Raw genomic sequence first — 21,176 nt, forward strand, 5'->3', positions numbered from 1 at the left:
GACAATTCTATGTAGAAAATGAAGTGACTAAAATGGAACATGTTATGTTTTATAAGAAAGTTAAAGCAATTTTGCTTCAACTCAAATAGGTATCAGATAAGCTTTGAAAATCAGCACAGAAAATGAAAAGGTAAAAACATTAGTTGGGGATAGTTACCATAAAGAGAAATACTAAATCCATAGTGGTTGACATTTACTTCATTACACTGAAGTTTCTGATCACTCTGGAGACCATGTTTCTGTCAAAGAATGATTTAGTTTTTTTCTATGCAGAAGTCCTTTTTAAAAAAAAGATCTTTAGGGGCACCTGGGTGGCTCAGTGGGTTAAAGCCTCTGCCTTCACCTTGGGTCACGAGCCTAGGCTCCTGGGATTGAGCCCCACATCGGGCTCTCTGCTCAGGGGGGAGCCTGCCTCCCCCTCTCTCTGCCTGCCTCTCTGCCTACTTGTGATCTCTGCCTGTCAAATAAATAAAATCTTAAAAAAAATTTTAAAAAAATTAAAAAAGATCTTTAGGGAGAGAGCATGTGCACACACACGTGCAGTGGGGAAGGGCAGAGGGAGAGGCAGAGAGAGACAGAGTCTCAAGGCGACTCCCATCTCAGTGCTGAGCCCCCTGTGGCGCTCCCTCCCAAGCCCGATTTCATAGCCTAGGCCAAAACCAAAGTCAGGCTCTTAACCCACTGCACCGCCCAGGCGCCCCAGTAAGCCCTTCTTTCTAACGTCATCTCTGAAACAGCCCATCCTTTCCCCACTGACTTATGTTCCCACTTTATCACGGATGAAGCATAGCAGGCTTTTCCCATTTGTACATGAGTCTACGTTCTTCCTCACAGGCTTTGGTGAAGGTTTTGTAATCTTAGTGTCAGGACAAGGCAAGTCTTCAACTTTTTTTCCTTAAAGTTGACTTATTCAATATCCTCTATTCTTCCATTTAAATGTCATGTTCTTAAAAACAAAACAAAACAAAACTCTGGAATTCTGATGCGACACTGCAGTGAATTATAGATTAATTTGGGAGTGAGCTTATATATTAGGCTATCAAGTCATCCCTCTTAGGGCAGGAACCATCTTATATTGATTTTTTTTTAAGATTTGAGAGAGAGAGAGAGAAAGAGAGAGAGAGAGATAGCAAGTGTGAGTAGGGATGGAGGGGAGGGAGCAGGGACAAGGGAAAGAGACTCTTAAGCAGGGTCCACACTGAGCACAGAGCCCTGACCAAGGGCTCAATCTCATAACCCTGAGGTCAGGACCTGAGCTGAAACCAAGAGTTGGTTGCTTAACCTACTAGACCACCTAGGTGCCCCGCCTTGTATCTACTTAGATTGCTCTCTATAACCTTTGATTTTCAAATGTTTCTTTAGAGATCTAGGAAATTTTACATGCTTTTGGCAAACTCAATTCCTGGTTGCCTTGTAGTTTGGTTACTGTAAAAGACACTTTTTGTTTATATTTTTTAGCTAGTTGATCTATGGTGTGGAGCAGTGGTTCTCTGACTGTGGTCCATGGACCAGTGGGGATCCTCAGGACTTTTCAGAGATCCGTGAGGTCAAAATTATTTTTATAATACTGAGATTGTTTTTTGTCTTTTTGGCTCTGTTGATATTTACAGTGATGGTACAAAAGCAACGGCAGGTAAAATGACTGTTATATCAGCACGAACCAAGGCCGTGGTGCTAAACTCTACTCATTGCTGGGTTCTTTACCCCCACGCACACCAGAAAAGAGCCAGTTTTCTATACAAAAGTCCTTGATAAAACAGTAAAACAAGCTTTGTTGAATCTCTGCCCTTGAGTATACATTTTTAAATAACTGACAAAATGAAAACTTTGCACAAAGCATGACTACATACTGAAGTGTAATGATCATCTAAAGGAAAAGTGTGTGATTGTTTGGGGGGGGCACTGTTCTTTTCAGAGAACCATTTCTAGTTGAAAAGACTATTGATGGACAAAGTGTGCTTATTTAGACTTGGGGATATTTGGCAGACACTTTCTGAAAAAATGAAATCAACCTGTTGCTTAAAAAACCAGTATTTGTTGTAATTATAAAATTAAAGTTTTCAAAGAAAACTAGAATTTTAGAAAACTTCTATCTGTCATGAACTTGACAGCCTCCCAAGACTTTGAGTCTGATGACGCAGGTGATATTAATAAGGATGACTTTTTGATATACTAACACTAAGAAGAAGATCTGGGGCGCCTGGGTGGCTCAGTTGGTTAAGCGACTGCCTTCAGCTCAGGTCATGATCCCAGAGTCCTGGGATCGAGTCCCACATCGGGCTCCCATCTCCATGGGGAGTCTGCCTCTCCCTCTGACCTCCCCTCTCATGCTCTCTCACTCTCTCTCTCTCAAATAAATAAATAAAATCTTAAAAAAAAAAAAAGAAGATCTTAACTCAGCGGACCAATAATTTCCAAATGATTACTTCATTGTGTTAAAAAATCATGCATGGCAAAAGATCTATTCAAAGTAGATGATAAACCAACTGGATTGAATAGTATGAAAAATTCACTGATAAGCTTTCAGATTCTGCATTGCAACTAACCTGTAAGAAATTACCACCTGCCAAGCTTTGGTATAATATCACAGAGGAAAACCCACAATTGCCTAAAAAAGTCTATTAAAATACTCCTCCCTTTAAAACTACATATCAGCATGAGGCCAGATTTCTTAGAACTATATATCAACCAAGATAATATATTGCAGCAGACTCAATGCAAGAAGCACTTATGAGGATCTGACTGTTTTTTACTAAGACAACCAAAGAATATTTTTTTCCAAAGGCGATTTATGTTGACAGGTAAAGAGTTTCCTATTGTTATTTATAAACATTAATATTTCATAAATTTCTCAGTTTTACTTCTATTATAATAAATATTGGTAGGAACAATCCATCTAAAGAACAGTTCTTTGGGATCTGAATCTTTAGAGTGTACTAGTTTGTGAGACCGAACATTTGAGAACCACTAGTGTAGAGAAAGGGTATTAATTTTAGCAGGTTGACTTTACATCCGGCAACCTTACCAAACTCTTACCTAAAAGGTTCTATGTAGGGGCGCCTGGGTGGTTCAGTGGGTTAAGCCTCTGCCTTCGGCTCAGGTCATGATCTTGGGGTCCTAGAATCAAGCCCCATATCAGGCTCTCTGCTCAACAGGGAGCCTGCTTCCCCCTCCCTCTCTGCCTGCCTCTCTGCCTACTTGTGATCTCTGTCTGTCAAATAAATAAATAAATAAATAAATAAATCATTTAAAAAAAAAAGGTCCTTTGTAGATCCTGTTGGATTTTCTAGAGAGATGATCATTTCATCTGCAATGATGGCCTTTTTTTTTCCTTCTATCTGCAATGATAGCTTTATCTCCTCTTCCCATTCTTTGGATTCACTTTGTTCATTTCTTTAATGTTGTCCAAGACTCTCAGTGTTGTGGCAATGATTCTGTAAGTACTCATCCCTAATCCTAGTGGGAATGCCTCTAAACTTTCTTCATTATGTAAAATATTTGCTTTAGGTTTTTTTTCTATATGGGCTTAATAAAGTTAAGGAATTCTGGGATGCTAATAATGTAATTTTTAATCATATTAGGAATGAACTGTTTCACGTACTTTTTTTTTTTAACATCTCTTGAGATACGAGTTTTGCATTTAGTTTGTTAGTTTCCTGATGTTGAACCCCTTTTATATTCCTGGGATAAACCCCATTGATTATTTTCCCAATACACTGTTGGATTTTTGTGAACTTTCACTTAGTGATTTTGCATATATGCTCACAATGAAATGGGCTTATATTAATCTTCCTTTGTTCAACTCCCTTTATCAGGTTTGGGAATTAAGATTGTATTTGCTTCATGAAATGAACTGGACAGCTTTCACTCATTTTTCATTTCATTGAACTTATTTTGGATAGGATCTGTTCCTTAAAAATTTGGTAGAACTCACCTCCAAAACCAACCAGGTTTACGGATTTCAGAATGGCAGGGTTCTGACAACTATTTTAATTTCTTTAAAACCGATTGGCCTGAGTTTCATTTCTTGTGTTGATCACACTGACACAGTTTTTCAAGAAATGTATCAATTTCATCTAAATTCTCGATTTTTGTCTTTGTTCATAGTACTCTTCCATTATTTTCTACATCTTATATCTCTTGTTATTTTTCTTTCATACTCTATTTACCTGAATTTTTTTCTTACGCTGATGAAAGGCGATCTTACTGTTTCTATTCTCCACATCACTTAGCTTCCCTTTTACATTGTCTACACCTTTTTGCCTTTCCTGCTGCCTTCACTCTGATCTCCCAGGTGACTAATAAGTTCTTCAGCTGTATTCATCCTGTATCCAATGTTTCTTACAACCATTTATTACTTTCATACCTAATATTTCCATTTGGTTTTTCACGACTTCTGGTCCCTGCATCATATTGCTAGACTCTTCCTACATGTCCATGAATATATGTATTATGCTTAATTTAAACTTTCACTCCTAAGTATAATAAGTTCTAGATGATAGATACCATCGGTCTTTTATAAGAGCTGTACTCCTCAGGAGTCTAATTATTTTGACCTGAGAGCTCATGGCCATTTGGAGAAACTCAGGATGAGATGGTGGGCGGGAGCTTGCCTGTGTCCTTTGAGGACAGAGAAACTTTAGCACTGGAGCACAGGATCCCAGAGCACAGAACCAATATGGATAATTCCCTTTTGCTACTAACCCATTCGGCAACTCCTAAGGATAGGGATTCATTGTTAATCTGTCAGATTCAAAGCTGCAGCACTTGACCAAGAGTCCCCTTAGGTTGTAATTCACTAGGCTAGAGGTTGGGATGCAGAGGAGGGAAGGCGTGACTGCCTGAGAGTAGCTTGGCCCTTTCTAGTTTTCATCTCATGACAGCACAGCTGGGCCCAGTCTTGATAATGCCACAGATACCAGCCCCTGGTACCAACTCCAAAGGCAAAAGAAAAGAAATTGATTGTCTCAAGGCAATGCCCCATTCACTCTGCTCAGGTATACTCCTAGCTAGTGTAACTCCCCATGAGACAGACTGGTGAGACTGGAAACCAAACTCCTTTGGGCAGGTGAGCACAGTGAAGGTGAGGGAAATAAAAAAGCTGCTCTTTGGATGGCAGAGGGAAGGCAGTGGAGAGGTCAGGGTAAGGCAGCTTTATTTAGGGAGACACCAAGGTTATAGATGGAAAGGAGATATGTAGAAAGATGGAGGGACAGGAGAAAGAGATACACGATAAAGTAAATTCCATCCAGAAAGGAGTAGGTGCAGTTGAGATCAGTATCACAGATGGATGAGTCAGCCTTGAAGAAGATACCTCATCCCTTGATGCTGGAGAACAGGAGACATAGGTAAGTGGGGATGCTGAAAAGTTTGTAGGTGCAGAGCTACAGAGCTGAGGCTTCCTCTGTTTCCAAGGTGGAAAGGAAGGGACTGCTCTTGAATGCCCTAAACTTATTTAAGATCAAGATCTAAAGTACCTAAGATCAAGTTCCTGTGAGAGCTGGATTTGGAAAGAGAACATCAATCAAGATTGTATCCAGGTTCATTTTGAATATGGGACTAGCTATGACCATGCCTGATGGAGACGGTCTTCATCTATTGTAACTCATATTACAAAAATAAAGAAGGAAAGGGCGGACGACTCATGACAGAGACTGTGAGTCAAGGAAAGGTGGCACTGCTTGAGGTCACAGAGCACCTCGGCAGAAGAACGGTGAGTCATCCAGTGCTGGCAATGTTAACGCCGACGTGAGGTATGGAAAGCCCAAACCAGAGGCAGCAGCAAAGTGTTGTCAGCAGCTGTTTTTAATCGAGTGACAAATACTGATGACTCCTCACAATTAAACTCAGATAAATCAGGAAGGATGGTAATGAAATGCAGATTTAGAACCAATTTCAGAGGTGAGGGCACTCAGCGTCCTTAAACGTCTCCACGGTTTGTCTGGAGCTGAGACTCCTCCTCGTCCTTTGGTCACTAGAGCTGAGGGTAGAGAGTGCAGTGGCCCCGGGAGCGTTCCCAGCATTACCATCATTCTGCCACTGATATCCCGGGCGCTCCTATGGCCTCACTTGACTTGTCCTGTCATTGGTTACCCGTGTGTGCAGAGAGCGAATGTACACCTGCACAACACACTTTCCGCGTCTGAAGTCTGCATTGAGCTAACTGAAGGTACACACACAGCTCCAAAGCCCGGTCGGATGGAAGCCAATGTCTTCCTTTGCCTCTTCTAGTCAATAGACCCTGCAACTCCTATTTATTATGTCCTACAACATCTCCTGATTCATAGGAATTAATCTGTCAACATTATCATGAGCTAACTAATTGCTGTGAACACAAATTATACAGTGTGGGCTTGCCATCTTGTGTGAGGTGGTGAGGAAAAGAGCCGAAGCAAACAAACATATTACAATTGCTCATTCATTCCAGATCAGCTGTGGAAATGGCCAGAGCAAATTCCTATCACTCACAGAGTACATAAAAGAGCATATGGTTGTAATACTCTCTGGTATATACATTATATAAACTAAGGCTACTGGTGTAGCAAAGGAGTGGTGTTAAAGACATTTAACTCAATATATTGATGAGAAAAAGATAGTTTAAAATGAACATTTCAATTGCATGTTGGATGATGGAATAAAATTAATTTATGGCTGTCAGCAAAAAAATTATCTTCTTAGGTAATCTAAAGCATCCATTGATCATCTGAAAGATAGCCAGTTTTTCTTTGCATATAGGACAAAAATAAATTTTAATTTGATCCCTATCCAGATGATGCAGCTCAAGCAACAAGTTTTTACTCTATATACCCATTATGGGTTTTTTTTTCTTTAATGGTTTTATTTATTTATTTGACAGAGAGAATGAGTTAGAGAGGGAACACAAGCATGGGGAGTGGGAGATGGGGAAAAAGGCTCCCCACTAAGCAGGGAGCCTGATGCAGGGCTCTAATCCCAGGACCCTGAGATCATGACCTGAGCTGAAGATGGTGGGTTAACAAACGAGCCACCGAGGCACCCCAATATACACATATTGTTTTATAAACTAAAAGCCCTTTATAGAGTTATGATTTTCTAAAAAAATTTAAAGATAACAATAAGTCATTCTCTCTCACAGCCAGAAATTACATTTATCAATTTGTCTCTAAATCATCAGGTGACTTAGAAGCAGAAATGGTCGTAGAAGTTTTACTTTCATGCCAAAGTCCCACTGTCCAAGCAAAACTGTCCAAAAAGGCTACAAAGAAATTCTTTAAATCTTCCATTTTGCCTTCTAGTTTTTAAGCTGAGAGGTCTGTTTCTTCCAATATGCAAATTACCTCCATCCAAGTATCATCAATTCTAATGGGAGTGCTCAATTGCAGGTCTATTACTTAGACTTTAGTAACCTGAATTCATTGTAACATAGACTACTCAAAAAAATTTTAAATCAAATTTATAACACATACAACTTTTATGAGAGAAAAGGGTCATTCTAAAAATATTAGTAAGAAATTATTCACTAACAAAAAATATCCTCATCACTTTGCAGTTTTTTATCTACTCACTGCTATACAACAGATTTTATTTATTATTTATCATTACACTCTGACAATGGAGTGCTAAATTAAAATGCCACCTGATGGCAAACACATCCTAATGACGTAAGGACTGCCAAAGTGCAACTTCTCTCAAAGAAAGCAAGCAGTGTGGCCCTCTGGGATAGCATCTCTACCTGTTCAACAGAGACTTTGAAAATGAGAGCACTTGGGGGTTAGACCTGGAAACCTGGCAACCAAAGGGCCCAGACAGATCCTCAGTGTACAAAGACTTTGCCTGTTCATTCCATGCTACCTTTTGTTTAGGGCACCTCCATGTTTTGAGATTCACCATAAGTCTAGCTCCTAAATCTATACAAAAAGATCTCAGGTCAAGGCAAGCTCTAGGAGCCGTCTCTCTCTCTTATCGTAAGTCCTCTTATGGTGCATAGTTTTCAGAAGAAAGCAGGGACTGTTATTAGATGTATTATTGCTGTTCTGGTCTGTAAGAAATTCCTTGAATTAAGGAATTGATTCTCCTTTAAAAGGACCTAGTTTGCATCAACAAGGCATACAACTAAAAAAAAAAAAAAAAAAAAAAAAAAAAGAAAAAGGAAACACAATTAGGAAAATGAAGTTTCAGTACCTTTTGAACCCTATATTATAAATACTGTAAAAAGGATTTTACCATTACATAAACAGTAGTGATAAAATTAAATCAAGGAAGAAAACTAGCGATTTTGCAACAGTGTAAATCTCAAACATTTCTTAAAATTAAAAAAAAAATGCCTTCTAGAAATTTTAAGTTTTCAAAATGAACTATCTGTTCTCATGAAACAAATGCAAAGAATTCCTGAGGAAAGAAGGCATTCAGAAAGAGGGCATTTGTTTTATTTCATTTGTTACAAAGTTGTAAAATCCCTTTATTCTGCAAATTTATGTTGCAGATGGAGAATGTGAAGAATTCCCAAGGATGGAAGAGAACTAAGAGTCCAACTGAGCATCACGCTGAATTATAAAAACAACTGAAACAGGTTAGACTGCTAAATATTGCTAATGTAATTGTTCGCTATAACCTCTGGGTTCTGTGATTCAGATTCAGTCTCCGCCCGCCCCCTCCCCCAGTCCATGATAAGAGCATGAAATTCTGGTTTAATTTTTCCAATCTTGTTATTTTTAAGTGGTTAGTTTTTGCTTTTATATTGTTAATTATTCAGTGATTGATTTGAATGACCTTTTGCAAGCCAGTTTGCCAGTTTACAGATGTTCTCTCTGCTATAAATAGCCTGATCTCTCTCTGCCATAAACTCATTCATTTATTCAATAAATATTTATTGAGTACCAAATATGTGCCAGGCACGGTTTTCAGCACAGGAGATAGAGCAGTTATTGAAATAAAAAAGTCCTGCCCTTGTGGAGCCGACATTCTAGTACAATCGAAGAATGAATGAACTATACCATGTGTTCGATCGTAAGAGCCACAGAGAAAAATAAAGTAGGGAAGGGAGGGAGATGCTGCGGGCTGGGGGAGGGGAGGGGTCACTTTTTTAATTCACTTTCAACACCTGACACTGTGAGGTATGTTGTGTGTGTTGGGGGGGGCAGGGACAAAAAGATTCAGATTCTCGAGTCCAACTCTTAGCCTTATGATAGGATCTGTGTTGCCCAATTAATTCAGCAGCCACCAGCCACAGGTAAACAAGTACTTGAAATGGGGCTATAAAATGTGCTAGCAGAGTAAAATACACACCAGACTTTGAAGACAATGTATGAAAAACCAACATAAAATATCCCATTAATAATTTTGTATATTGAATACATTTTAAAAATACTGGATATATTAGGTTAAATGAACTATTATTAAAATTAATTTCTCCTGTTTCTTTTTTACCTCTTTAATGTGACTACTAGAAAATTTTAAGTTACATCTATAGCTTTCATTATAATTCTATGGACCCTACAGTTTCAGACTTCCTTTCAAATGCCCACGTATCTTGAAGTGCAAATTTAACTACCCAAGTTGCCAAGAAAAGGGAGGGAGGAAGACTCAGGAAAATAAGACAACAGCTCAACAGGTAGATAGTGTGTTGTAATTGCCTACTTCCTAGCTGTCTCTGGGCGGAAGGCTAGTAACCTCCCTGCTTCAGTTTCTGGGAAAAGCAATAATAGAAATATTTATTGGAAAGGGTGAATGGATACATGTAAAGTGCTTAAAATGGCTCCTGGTAATAAGTGTTTGCCATTCTTAAATAAATATCTATACTTTTGGCAAAAGTGACCCCTTGGCCCTTGCGATGTGCCTGAGGTGTTGAGGTCAGCACTTGGAATCAGACGGCCCCAGAGGCAGGGCACCCAGGAACACGGAGATTCAGGGGTGCAAATCCCACGTCAGCCGAACTGAATAACAACGGCACATCCTTGGGCAGCTTACTGACTTTTTTCTGAAGTCTCGGTTACCTCTTCTGTAAAGTGTCTGTTTTGTAGAGTTGTTTAAGGAGCTAATGAAGCAGAGTAAAGAAGAAAGCCTCTGAGGGAACAGGCAGTCAACAGATGACAAAATCATGACAAATCTTGGGCAGAATTCGACTCCTCTCTAGATGGTACAAACTGACTGAAGAAAAGGATCATAATGCCCAAGAGAATACCGCTTGGAAGTCTTATCAAGCATTCGAGCTCTTACACATGTAACCGACTTTCTCATTTTTAGTCACTTTTAAAAGTACCTCCAAGAACATTTACTAGGTAACCCTGTTAACTTGCTACCAAATGCAACCAAAGAAAGAGAACTACGTTTCTTCAAAACCTCTCCTGTTACTTCAGAAGATTCTTCAACTGAGATTAGCTTTCCCCTTCAATCCACTTAAATCACCTAGACGACACTGATTTTTCCCCTTCTTTTCTAGTTCTTTATATTAAAATTTTAAAGCTCTTTTAAAAAGATTTCACTGAGAGAAAGAAAGAGCAAGCAAGCGAGCAGTTGTGGCGGGGGTGGGGGTGGCGTGCAGAGGGAAAGAGATCTTTAAGCAGGCGGTACACGGAGCGTGGAGCCCGACCCGGGGCTCTACCTTGTGACCCAACAATCACGACCCCAGCCGAAACCAAGAGTCGGACGCTTGGCTGACTCCACCACCCAGGCGCCCTTTAAAGATTTTTAGGTAATCTCTACACCCAACATGGGGCTCGATACTCATAACCCCAAAATGAAGCCTCCCACGCTCCACCGACCAAGGCAGCCGGGCGCCCCGGCGAGCATTTAATTTTAAGGAAAATGTTTCTCCAAGAGTCATCAGCCTGTACCGTTGAGCAGTAGTATGAATGTCAAATACGTGGGAAGGGAAGGTTTCTGTCTGGAAGCGAGGTACGTGGGAGACAGCAACTCTCCCATTCTCTCCTCTCTTTAATGGGAATGTGTGCAACTTTACAGGGTGCCTTTGCCCGTCCTTCGTGAAGGCGCACTGTGACCCCTTCACATCTCACAGGGGAAGGAGCACAGCCTTCTGTGCTGGGGATCAGGACACCCAATCCAAGTCCCGGCGGGCTTACTTGTTTACTTTCTATCAGTGGGAAAGCCCCTAACAACTCTGGACTTACTGTGGGTCAACTACATACAAACTATCTTTACAACAGAAACATTGTGAGGGGTGAAATGCCCTGAGAGATTGTGAAGAAGTTTGTCACAGAGCACGGGACAGCGGCTGTTACGACGCACTGTCAGAAGAGGCGATGGTGTGTCTCTAAAGGGCACTTCCGTGATCACTGCCAGTGTGTTCTTTCCCCTTCTCCTGGCTCAGAGCTTTTTGTGCCTCATGCTTTCTGGGGTCAAATACTGGAACACAACTGAAAAAGTTAGGAAACATAGGAATAGAGCCCTTCAGTAGAAGACTTCAGTGAAAAACAAGCCAAACTTGTCTACCACCCTCCATGCAGGGTTTGAAAGAGGGAAGGGAACTTGGACTAGGCAGGTTCATCCGTGGTCTCTTGCCCTGTGGTTTGCAGATGGAACTAACTAGCTAAGCTCTCGTCCCTCTCCAAAGCACTGAGAGCCTACGTGGTGTCAGCGGCCCGGGGCTGGGTGCTGGGCCCCAACAGTGAACCTGTTCCAGCTGGACCCTGCCTGCGAGGGGCTCAAGAAGAGACAGGTAGGATAAACAGGTAACAGCACATGCAATTAAATTAATTGCAATGGTGGTACGTGGCATAAGAAAAAAGTAAACCTTTACAGATTCAGAGACCCAGAGAAGAACGGCTTTCCTAGCAACTGCCCGAGGCTGGGATTTCAGAACCCCTGTTCATTCCTCGCATGAGCAACTTTGAGAGTTAAGAGCGGCTTACTTCTTATTTAATAGCATTTATGCTTTTTACTGTTATTTTTCAGGAGTGATAAAGGAAAGATGGTCCTCTTTTCTAGTTGTAAGAGCCCTCCAAATATTGGCCACAGCTTCCAACTAAGATTAGTGTCCATGCTTCAAACATAATGTGTATCATCAACACAGCCTCAGGTTTTGTGCTTTACATTTATGTAAAGAATATCGCTGACCTTTTACAGAGATAAATGGCCTGAACTTTCCCTACAAAGCATTAATAATAGTTCCAACAAAATCAAAGTATTGTCAGTAACTTAACCAAAGTGCCTAACAGGAGCCCTGAAAGGCAGACAGCTACTCATCTCTATCAAACATCACACCACCACAACAGAAATCACGACACGTGCATGCACAAACATTCATTACCTGCTTCCTTTTCTGCTGGGCCTAAAACGTAAGAAAAGACAATTTAGGAGAAAAACAGATTCTACACTTGCTGCTCACACAATGCAGGCAGTCAATCAAGCAAAGAAAAGTGGCCCACTTTGTATTTCTAACTTAAGAGTTTGTTTTTGGTCGGGTCCGGAGCATAAACATTAAATTTATTTATTTTTAAGGGGGTTAGAAGAAAGGAAGATAATGCATAGACGTTTTCTCATATAATAAACATGCATTTTTTTTTTAATGGAGACTGTTCAGTAGTCCCACCCAATTAGGTTTCTAGGATCCATTTTCTAGAATATTCTCACAGTCAACTAGAAGTAAGAGACAGATGACTCCAGAAGGGAAAGAGGTGGGAGAACTCCCTGCCCACTGTCCATTTAGTCCTATGACAGGCTCTTCTCTAACACAGACTTGCTTTTTTGTGTGATCCAGAAGAACAGCTATGTCTTTTGAGCACCAGTGTTAACGCGCCTAGCTAATTAAAAAAAGCTACCCAGCGTGGTGACAAATAATTTTATTTGCCCATGTTAAAATGGACTATGACTAGAAAATAGAAATATTCTGCATATCTTTTCAGGATTCTTAGACAAGACAACAGTCAAAAATGTTAACTAGAATTGACCACTAAGAACAAAAGGATTCTCCCAGGTTTTTTGGATAGAGTTTTAAACATTTAGGTAAAACAGTATTGTGTTTATTCAAGTTATGCACAAACTTTTTTCCCTTTATCCAATTTGAAAAGGTTTTAATATGTCTATTTTTGTGTCGATTCTTTCAAACCATGTTCACAACACATAATATTCCAAAACGCAAAAATCGTTTGAATGAGTATTCAAGATGTGAAAACCAATCTGTTTATCTTCCACTTTCCCCAAATGATCTAATATTCATTGCTTTTGCTTTAACACAACGTGATATCATAATTAATGATGTTAAACTGGTAACTAAGGAGGTTTCATGTTGTTACTCTCGTGATATAATATTGGTTGCTATAGTGATAGGATGGCTTTTTTGTTAATCACTCAGGAGGTTGATTATTGCATGCTTGTTAGAAATCTTGATCAGATTTGGAGAGAAAAAAGGATATAACATAGCCAATTATAATCAATTTTTTTCATTGTCCCAATTTTGATAAAACTATCCTAATGTCAATAATTAAAAAATGTATAATTAAGCACAATTTTAAAGTTACTAAAATTTTTCTAATAGAGGATTTGCTTTTATTTTTAGATTAAGTATTTAACACTATAAACTTTTTTCCTAAGTTAATGCTACATGTACTACAGAAGCCATTTGTATGACAATTAAAGCAAAATATTTGAGGCTCTTCCTATTTTTAAAGGATTGTTGAATAAAGCTGATTTGGGGATTTTGCCACGAATTTCAATCTAGTTATTTCTAAGCCCCTTAAATTTCAGCATTCTTAATGAATGCAACTGGAAGGAAGAAGAAAAAATGTGCAGTCCTCTCAAGAGGTCTAATCTTTCAAGTGCATTAATATATTGCAAGCCATGAAAAGTTGAAGGGACTTCTATCAGTTTATTTTGGCCCTCACCATAATCAAGTTTCCTCCTTCTCTGAGAGTGTTGAACAGAAAATAAAATTATGTAACACTATACAGTTACTGATCAGGAAAGAAGACACTACCCCTAGTTTAAATGTTAGACATACTTACGGTAATATCAAAAAATACAGCCCATGAAAACACCTTTTGGTTCCTTGAAAACTCAAAATAAGAACAAAGGACAACTTAAGCACGAATCCTGGGTCTTTCATTCAAGCAGAGTCCCAGGAGGCATATTAAAGCAATGAATAGGAAAAAGCTCTTCAGTTCACCAGCTGAGATTTTAATGAGACATTTCCCTTTGCCACGGTACAGGTTTGTTCAGGAAAGGAAAGAACTTCTCACAGAAAATTCAGTTAATAGGCATTGTTGGCTCGCCCTGCCACTTGGGCAATTGCTCAGTGCACTGACCTTCTATTTTGGCATATTCTGTGAGTCTAGTGTAATTGATCAAGGCCGCTTTCTCGAGACATTTTCTGACCACTTTTTTCACCTCTTCTGCTGGTATGGGAGTGGCGATATCTTTCATTAAAACCTAAAGAGGAGGAGAAAAAGAGACTGCGTAAAACAGATACTACAATCAAATTACACAAATTGTCCTAGATCTATTACGAGGAAGGGGTCCTAGGTAATACTGGGGGAAAGTAATGAGTCGGCACTTCACAACCGGGAACGTAATCCTCCAGTCTTGGCTCCTCCTGTCTAAGCCTCATTTATGCACATCAAAACCTCCCATAGGCCAAACCACCATTCAGTGTGATGACTGTCACTTTTCCTCCAGGGGCCCATGACACCATTAGAGCAGCTGTTTCAGATCAGGATTATAGTCCTTGGGACAAGTAATAAAGTTTGTCTTGCACATCCCTAATTTAAGAGCTTTAAATCTTTTGAGCAATATATATGAAAACAGTAACAAAATGCTATGAAGAATAAGCACTGTTTTTGAACTACATAAAAATCAAGATCTCCAATTCTCACAATTAAACTTTAATTACTTCATCTGTTGAGGGGGAGAAAATCTTTTCATGAAATGAATGGAATATCAAATGTTAAAATACACAGAAACTTTCTGAAATTAAAAAACAACAGATTATTTTTTGTTGAGTTCCTAAATATATATATATATTTTCCATTAGAAGTATTACTATTACCAAGGGGAAAATACAATTACATCCAGAATTCAAAACATAATGTATTTAAGCACTTTTATAATTATTCACTGATAATTTTCCTCAAAACTTTCTCAGTGATAAAACTGCTTACCGTCGGTTGTGATTATACCACTAGTTAACCTCTATCTTTCCGTATAGTTAATGCAGCTTTTCTGGCTTTACTTACATTCAGATTATAAAATAGGAGGCAAAATGTGAATATAGAAAAGACAAGAACGGCAAGTATTCTTACTATTCCACTAGTCTTTTAACTTAAAGATTCATCAAAAGATTATAAAAACATCCATTTCATGCTTTATTATTTCATTCTCTTTCAATCAACCTTGATACTAAGGATTTTACAATCTCAAATTTACTCAACCATTTAAGCATTGGTGATCCTTCACAACACATTTTAATTTTGTTAGTCAAGCTTTCCTTTTCAAAACAGCAAACTTTAGCACTTAAAAATTTGCTTGCCATCAAATTCAATTATTCTTCATAGTCTCATATTCAAAATCTTTAACACATTTACATATATTTGGCACTTTAATTAGAAATGCACCTTAGATTCTTAATAGGCAAAAAACCAAAAAAACCCAAAAAACCCTTTCTGCTCATAGTTTAAAAAAAAAAAAAAACAAGCATTAATGTACTATTATTTTTGTTTTTAAAGGTACTATCATTTTTAATGTGATCATTACTACAGTTTAAATTTAAAATTAATTTTGTCCCATATACAGAACCAGGAACTTTACTATTAGGCCTTCCCATGGTGACATGCATTCATTCATTCATTCATTCAGAGTATGAGCACAAGGTGGGGGGCATTGGGGGAGAGAGGGATGAGGGAGAGAATCTTAAGCAGGCTCCATGCTCCAATATGGAGCCCAAAGTGGGGCTTGATCCCACAACCCTGAGAGCATGCCCTGAGCTGAAATCAAGAGTCAGATGTTTAACCAACAGAGTCATGTAGGCACCCAACACACTTTTAAATAATAGAAATAGCTGTTAAAATTAGAATGTATATGTCTGTTACAGAGGTGAGTCCTGGGTCAAAATATTTAATTTGGAGTTGGGGGGAATTGTACTGCTTTTCCTGGCAAAGTACAGATTATGGGCTGGCGAAAGCAAAAAGGGAGACACAGCTTGTTTCCTGTATCCCCTCCATTTCTTCCAAAGCATAATAAGTATGAAGAATTCACATGTAGATTTTGTTTTCCTAAGATGTCAATAAGTACAGATATGTGAAAATGAAGAAATGGCCCTACCATTTCTCTCTCAGTTCAGCAAGAGACATGATAAGTGACTATAACTGGATAAAAGGTCACTGTTCATCCTGCCACTTGTCAGAGCATGAGGGCATCTATGCTATTATGAGCTGTTCCTTGCGGGGGGAGGAGGGAAGCTCTACCATGGAAACCAGCACACAGAGAGGCTGCAGTATGTACCCAGGATGGGATGCCATTCCAAAAGTAAAGCTCTCTGTAAAGATTTTATCTTTTCCTTGATACCTCAATGGATTAGATGAAATGAATACTTTGGACAAGCCTGGTTTACATGCAGTTTTATTATTATACAATCTAATACAACAGGTAACTACTACAATAATAGTTCTATCACACGATGCATAGGAATCAAGGATAAGATGGGGATAGATAGATGCAATCAATGTACACAGTCATCAGTTCTCGCCCTCATCTTGCAAGTCCTTAAATCACTGAAAAATGTCTTTTCTTTTTGCTTTTAGAAGACATGGCTAATAAATAATGTAATATATCTAGACTTCATTGGCAGAAAAGTAAACAAGACCAAGTGCTTTGAAGTCAATAAATCAGAACCAGTTGGGGCTCCTGGGTGGCTCAGTTGTTAAGCATCTGCCTTCAACTCAGGTCATGATCCCTGGGTCCTGGGATCAGGCCCTGCATTGGGCTCCCCGCTTGGCGAGGAGTCTGCTTCTCCCTCTCCCTGCTGTTCACCCTACTTGTGCTTGCTCTCTATCACATAAATAAACATCTTAAGAAAAAAAATCAAGACCAGAATAATCAAAGCATGAGCTTTCAACGATCCTTAGAATTTTTTTTTTTTTTAATGTTTATAAGGAACAGGAATTGTCCACATCACTTACCTGTTAGGCTCCAACTAGCATATGAATAGTTCTATAAATAAATGAAAATGATACTTCCCTTTCAAACCTTGTCTGTTACATAAACAGGAGTGGAGAATATACTTTCATTAATAAATTATTTTAGCATGGATAGGAAAGCCTTGTGCTGTTTATTTTTTGAGGGAAAACGAATTTCTACAATTCATGAATCCATTTAAAGTAACACAAATTGAAATGGATTCTGAGATTGATTTAGGATGGAAGGAAGGATACGTTTGGGCATGTTAAGTGATAAACCTTTACAGGTATGAGAGATGGGAAGGTAGACAGACAAGTAAGTCGGGGGGGGTGAGGGGGCGAGTAATGAAAGACAACTGTGAAGTATGAAAAACAGATGATTATACTTAACTGGAAAAAAAAAAAAGACTATTTCATGAGGGAAAGAAAGAGGTGGGGAAAATGGGTACTACCAAAACACCATCAAGTCAGCCTCAGATTGCAGGGGCGGGCTTCAGGAAAGCTGCAGGGAGGAGGAAGTAGGAGGTAGGGAGAGTTGGAATGTAGTTTGGAGCAGGTGAGAAAGTGAGAAAATGTGAGCGGACAGCCCCAGAGGAGACACTCCTTGCGAGGAACGAGCCTATCTGCCTGGCTCGGTCACTAAAATACACAGCCACTGCGCGTGCAAATAGTATTTATAGAGTAGTGTTCAAACGTACCCTTTCAAGTAATGAAAGCGTAGCTTTGAGAGCACCTTCAGGTCGTCCAAAGGGAAAACAGTATCTTTAAAAACAAGAGGAGGAACAAAAACGTCAAACATTTACTATCCAAGACTGCTCAATAATTCCCTCTTCTATTACTTGGCATTATTGAAGACCAGTGAAAAGTGGTTAAACTAGCATCAACCCATCTGGGAAAATCTTAAAGGTAGAAGTTTACTTAGTTCCATGCTTTCAGTTTCTTTCAGCAGTAAGGGTATCAACTGTGATGAAAACGTTCTAAAATTTTGATGATGTATGTTCAGAAAGAACAGGATAAATTAAGAACAACAACAAAAACAAAAAAAAAATCTCCAAGAGTCTACCAGTAAAAAGATAATTAAAATACATTTCCTAAAATCTTCGTAAGGTTTGCTGTTATTCAAGCCTTATGCTAAAAGAAAGGATTTCCCCCCATTTCCTCCTGTGTTTATGTGTGGCTTGAGATGGACACATACCCCATAGACATAACTGCTAGCGCAAAACATGTTCCAGCTCCCTCCTTTCCTGACACCTGCCTATTACGCCAGTAGCTAATTCTACACCCTCTCCACACAAAACACCAACTTTCCAGAGCTCCGTCACTTGCCAGGGGAGATGGTCATCCTCAGTCTTTCTAATGTCATGCATTTCTAATAGACACCAACAACCAGAGAGCAGGTCACGCCAGCGTTCTGAAATCAGGGTCAGAGGCTGGATGAGTGAGTGGGCTCCTTGGAAGTTAGCTGACACATGGTGGTAACAGATTTATTGCTCTTTACACGGGTCCCTGTTCAGGTCACTTTCCACTTAAAAAGCAGAGAATGTCAGGGCCTCTTCTTCCTGCTAGAGCTGCTTGTTTTCTTGAATCAGGCTCCATAAAGCACCTCCTCCCCAACCACCACCCCAGCCTCAAGATCAAGGGCTGCTGGAGGCTGAGCTGTCCTTGGGCAGCTACTTGGCTCTGGACTAGAAATCTCCAAACCAGTAACTTGAAGTTTATGTATTTCCATGTCCTTTGCCATTATTCAGGGGCTTGGTAAACACATCTTCTAAGACGTAACTCACAATGAAATTATTTTTTTTTTTCCGCAAGGCAATCTGTACAGGTTTCCCTAAAAAAACACACATTTCTTTAAACACATATATTTTAAATTCAATTTCTTTTATAGCAGCAAATTTTAAAGACTGATTAAAGATGCATTTTTCACAAAGCAGTTGTTAAATCCATATTAGGACAGGGTTTTGATTTTATAGAACTTTTATTAGTATCAGATAATTGCAAAAAAATCGTAAGTCTAGTCAAATTTTTCTTCAGAAGTCTATTTATTTCATTTGCTGTTAAAAATTTCCTTCAACTAACTCTTACTTCAATGCATTCTCTTCCTCCTCTCTGCTACCATGCACAAAAGCAACAACCAATTTATTTTTGATAGTTCTTTTTTTTTCCTGCGCAGTGTTGCTTTTCGGAGCATTAGCAAATTAGCAAAGTAGCTTTCATCATTTTGTATACCATAAACCTTAATCCACGTTTAACTAAAACACAAATTGGGTTCTTATAGTCCCCTCCCCCTGCTTAAATCTTTTCAGTGTATTTGCATAATCCACCCATTGTCTTTCCTATTGTTTATTTCCATTAACCTGTGGGTGACACATTTTATGAATGGAATGTTACTGATCCCCAGATTACATTTAGCATTTCAGGGCTCTGAGGTCCCACTGGGTATGTTCTGAATTAGCATTAGCTGCTCATGATGTGTAAATAATTCAACACATTTACAGAGTACAAGTAATCCTGAATCAATAAAGTACAGAAAATAACTACACAGAAGCCTAATTAATCTTTACAAAACGAGTTTTAAAAGAAAGGAATAGTTTTGTTCTGCTTTCAGGATAAATATTTTAGGTTTTTACCACTTTGACAGCTCTGCAATAACAAAGCAAAGTGGAAAATACTCAACCATCAAATAAAATTCAACCAATCTTAATATCTAATCTGAATTAATAAAAGTCGTCTTGATTCCCATTAGTAAATTGATCACACAGATAGATGAGCCTGCATAGACATGTCTCACAACTAAACTTTTTTTCCTTTATCATTTTAATACACAGTATTTTTTTAATCAAAATTATATATGCACAAGTCTGAAAGGAAACTTCTTCTAAAGCCTTATTATGAAAAAAAAAGTCCTTGATGTCATTTCCACCCCACTCCCCAAGTAATCTCTCCAGAAAAACAAAAGTCTTTTACTTTAAGCTGTTTCTTTCTGTATTTAAACATTATATTCCTAACCTACATGCTAATATTTCTAATTCTCGATTTTTCAGTTTTATATATTATTCTACTAACTTCCCACTATGGAAGTTAGACTCAGAGGTATGAATGACATATAACTGCACATATTTAAAATACGTAATTGGTAAGTTTTGACATAGGTATACACCTGTGGAACCATCACCACAATCAGTTTAATATACATATTCATGACGGCCAAATGTTTCCTCCCCATCCCATGAGCCCAAGCAAGCATGGATTTACTTTGTATTTGGATTGTTTGTATTTTCTATAATTTTATGGAAGAGGGATATCATAGCACATATTTCTTTGTGTCTGATTTCTCTCAGTATATTTTGATATTCATTCATGCTATCAACCATTCACTCCTTTTTACTGCTCAGAAGTATGGGAATACACTGCTTATCTTTTCCTTGTTGATGGCCATCTGGCTTGTTTTCATATTCTGGCTATGATGAATAATGCTGGTATGAACATTCATATGAAGAGTCTTTGTGTGGACATGTGCTTGCATTTCTCTTGGAGAATACCTACAAGCAGAATGGCTGGGTCATATGTTACGTGTGTGAATTTTTAAAAACCTGCGAACTACCTTATACTGTGGGTTGTACACTTCTATACTGCTATCAAGAGTATATGCAGAGTTCCAGCTTCACATCCATGCCAACACTTACTGGATGGTAATTATTTTTCTAATTCAAGTTATACTAATAATGTAGTAGTACTGCATTGTGTTTTAGTTCGTATTTCCCTAAAAAATAAGAATGTTGAGCACTTTTTCATATGCCTTGTCACCATGTGTCTTTGGTGAAATATCAGAAATAATTTTTTATTGGGTTCTTTCATTTATTACTAATTTTTAAGAGATACTTAAACATTCTGGATAGAAGTTTTTTTGTGGGGTATCTATTGTGCAAATACTTTTTCCCATTCTGAGATGTGTCTCTTTATTCCCACATCAATGTCTTTAGAAGATCAAACGTACTTAATATTGATAAAGTTCAAGGTAACATTGTTCCATTTATGAATCATGATTTTGGTGTTTTGAAGAATCTTTGCTAA

The 21,176-nt window shown here is 38.6% G+C and overlaps 1 protein-coding gene across 6 annotated transcripts in view; it reads right to left on the reverse strand.

The window, feature by feature from the left end:
* Positions 1-21,176, reverse strand: part of CADPS2 (calcium dependent secretion activator 2) — a 526,208-nt gene that overhangs the window by 102,686 nt on the left and 402,346 nt on the right. For 5 of the 6 annotated variants that reach the window (XR_013967617.1, XM_080817937.1, XM_080817936.1 and 2 more), the window contains exons 15-16: positions 17,801-17,864; positions 14,238-14,361 (exon numbers count right to left, since the gene is read on the reverse strand). Coding sequence is in view for 5 of the 6 variants with exons in the window: in XM_080817937.1 (XP_080674063.1) it covers positions 14,238-14,361; positions 17,801-17,864 (188 nt within the window). In the remaining variant the exon portion in view is untranslated. Of the gene's footprint in view, positions 1-14,237; positions 14,362-17,800; positions 17,865-21,176 lie in introns of those variants that run through there. The other variant, XM_080817939.1, reaches the window with a different exon arrangement.

This window comes from Martes martes (assembly GCF_963455335.1).
Source record: "Martes martes genome assembly, chromosome: 11".
NCBI classification, from domain to species: Eukaryota; Metazoa; Chordata; class Mammalia; order Carnivora; family Mustelidae; genus Martes; species Martes martes.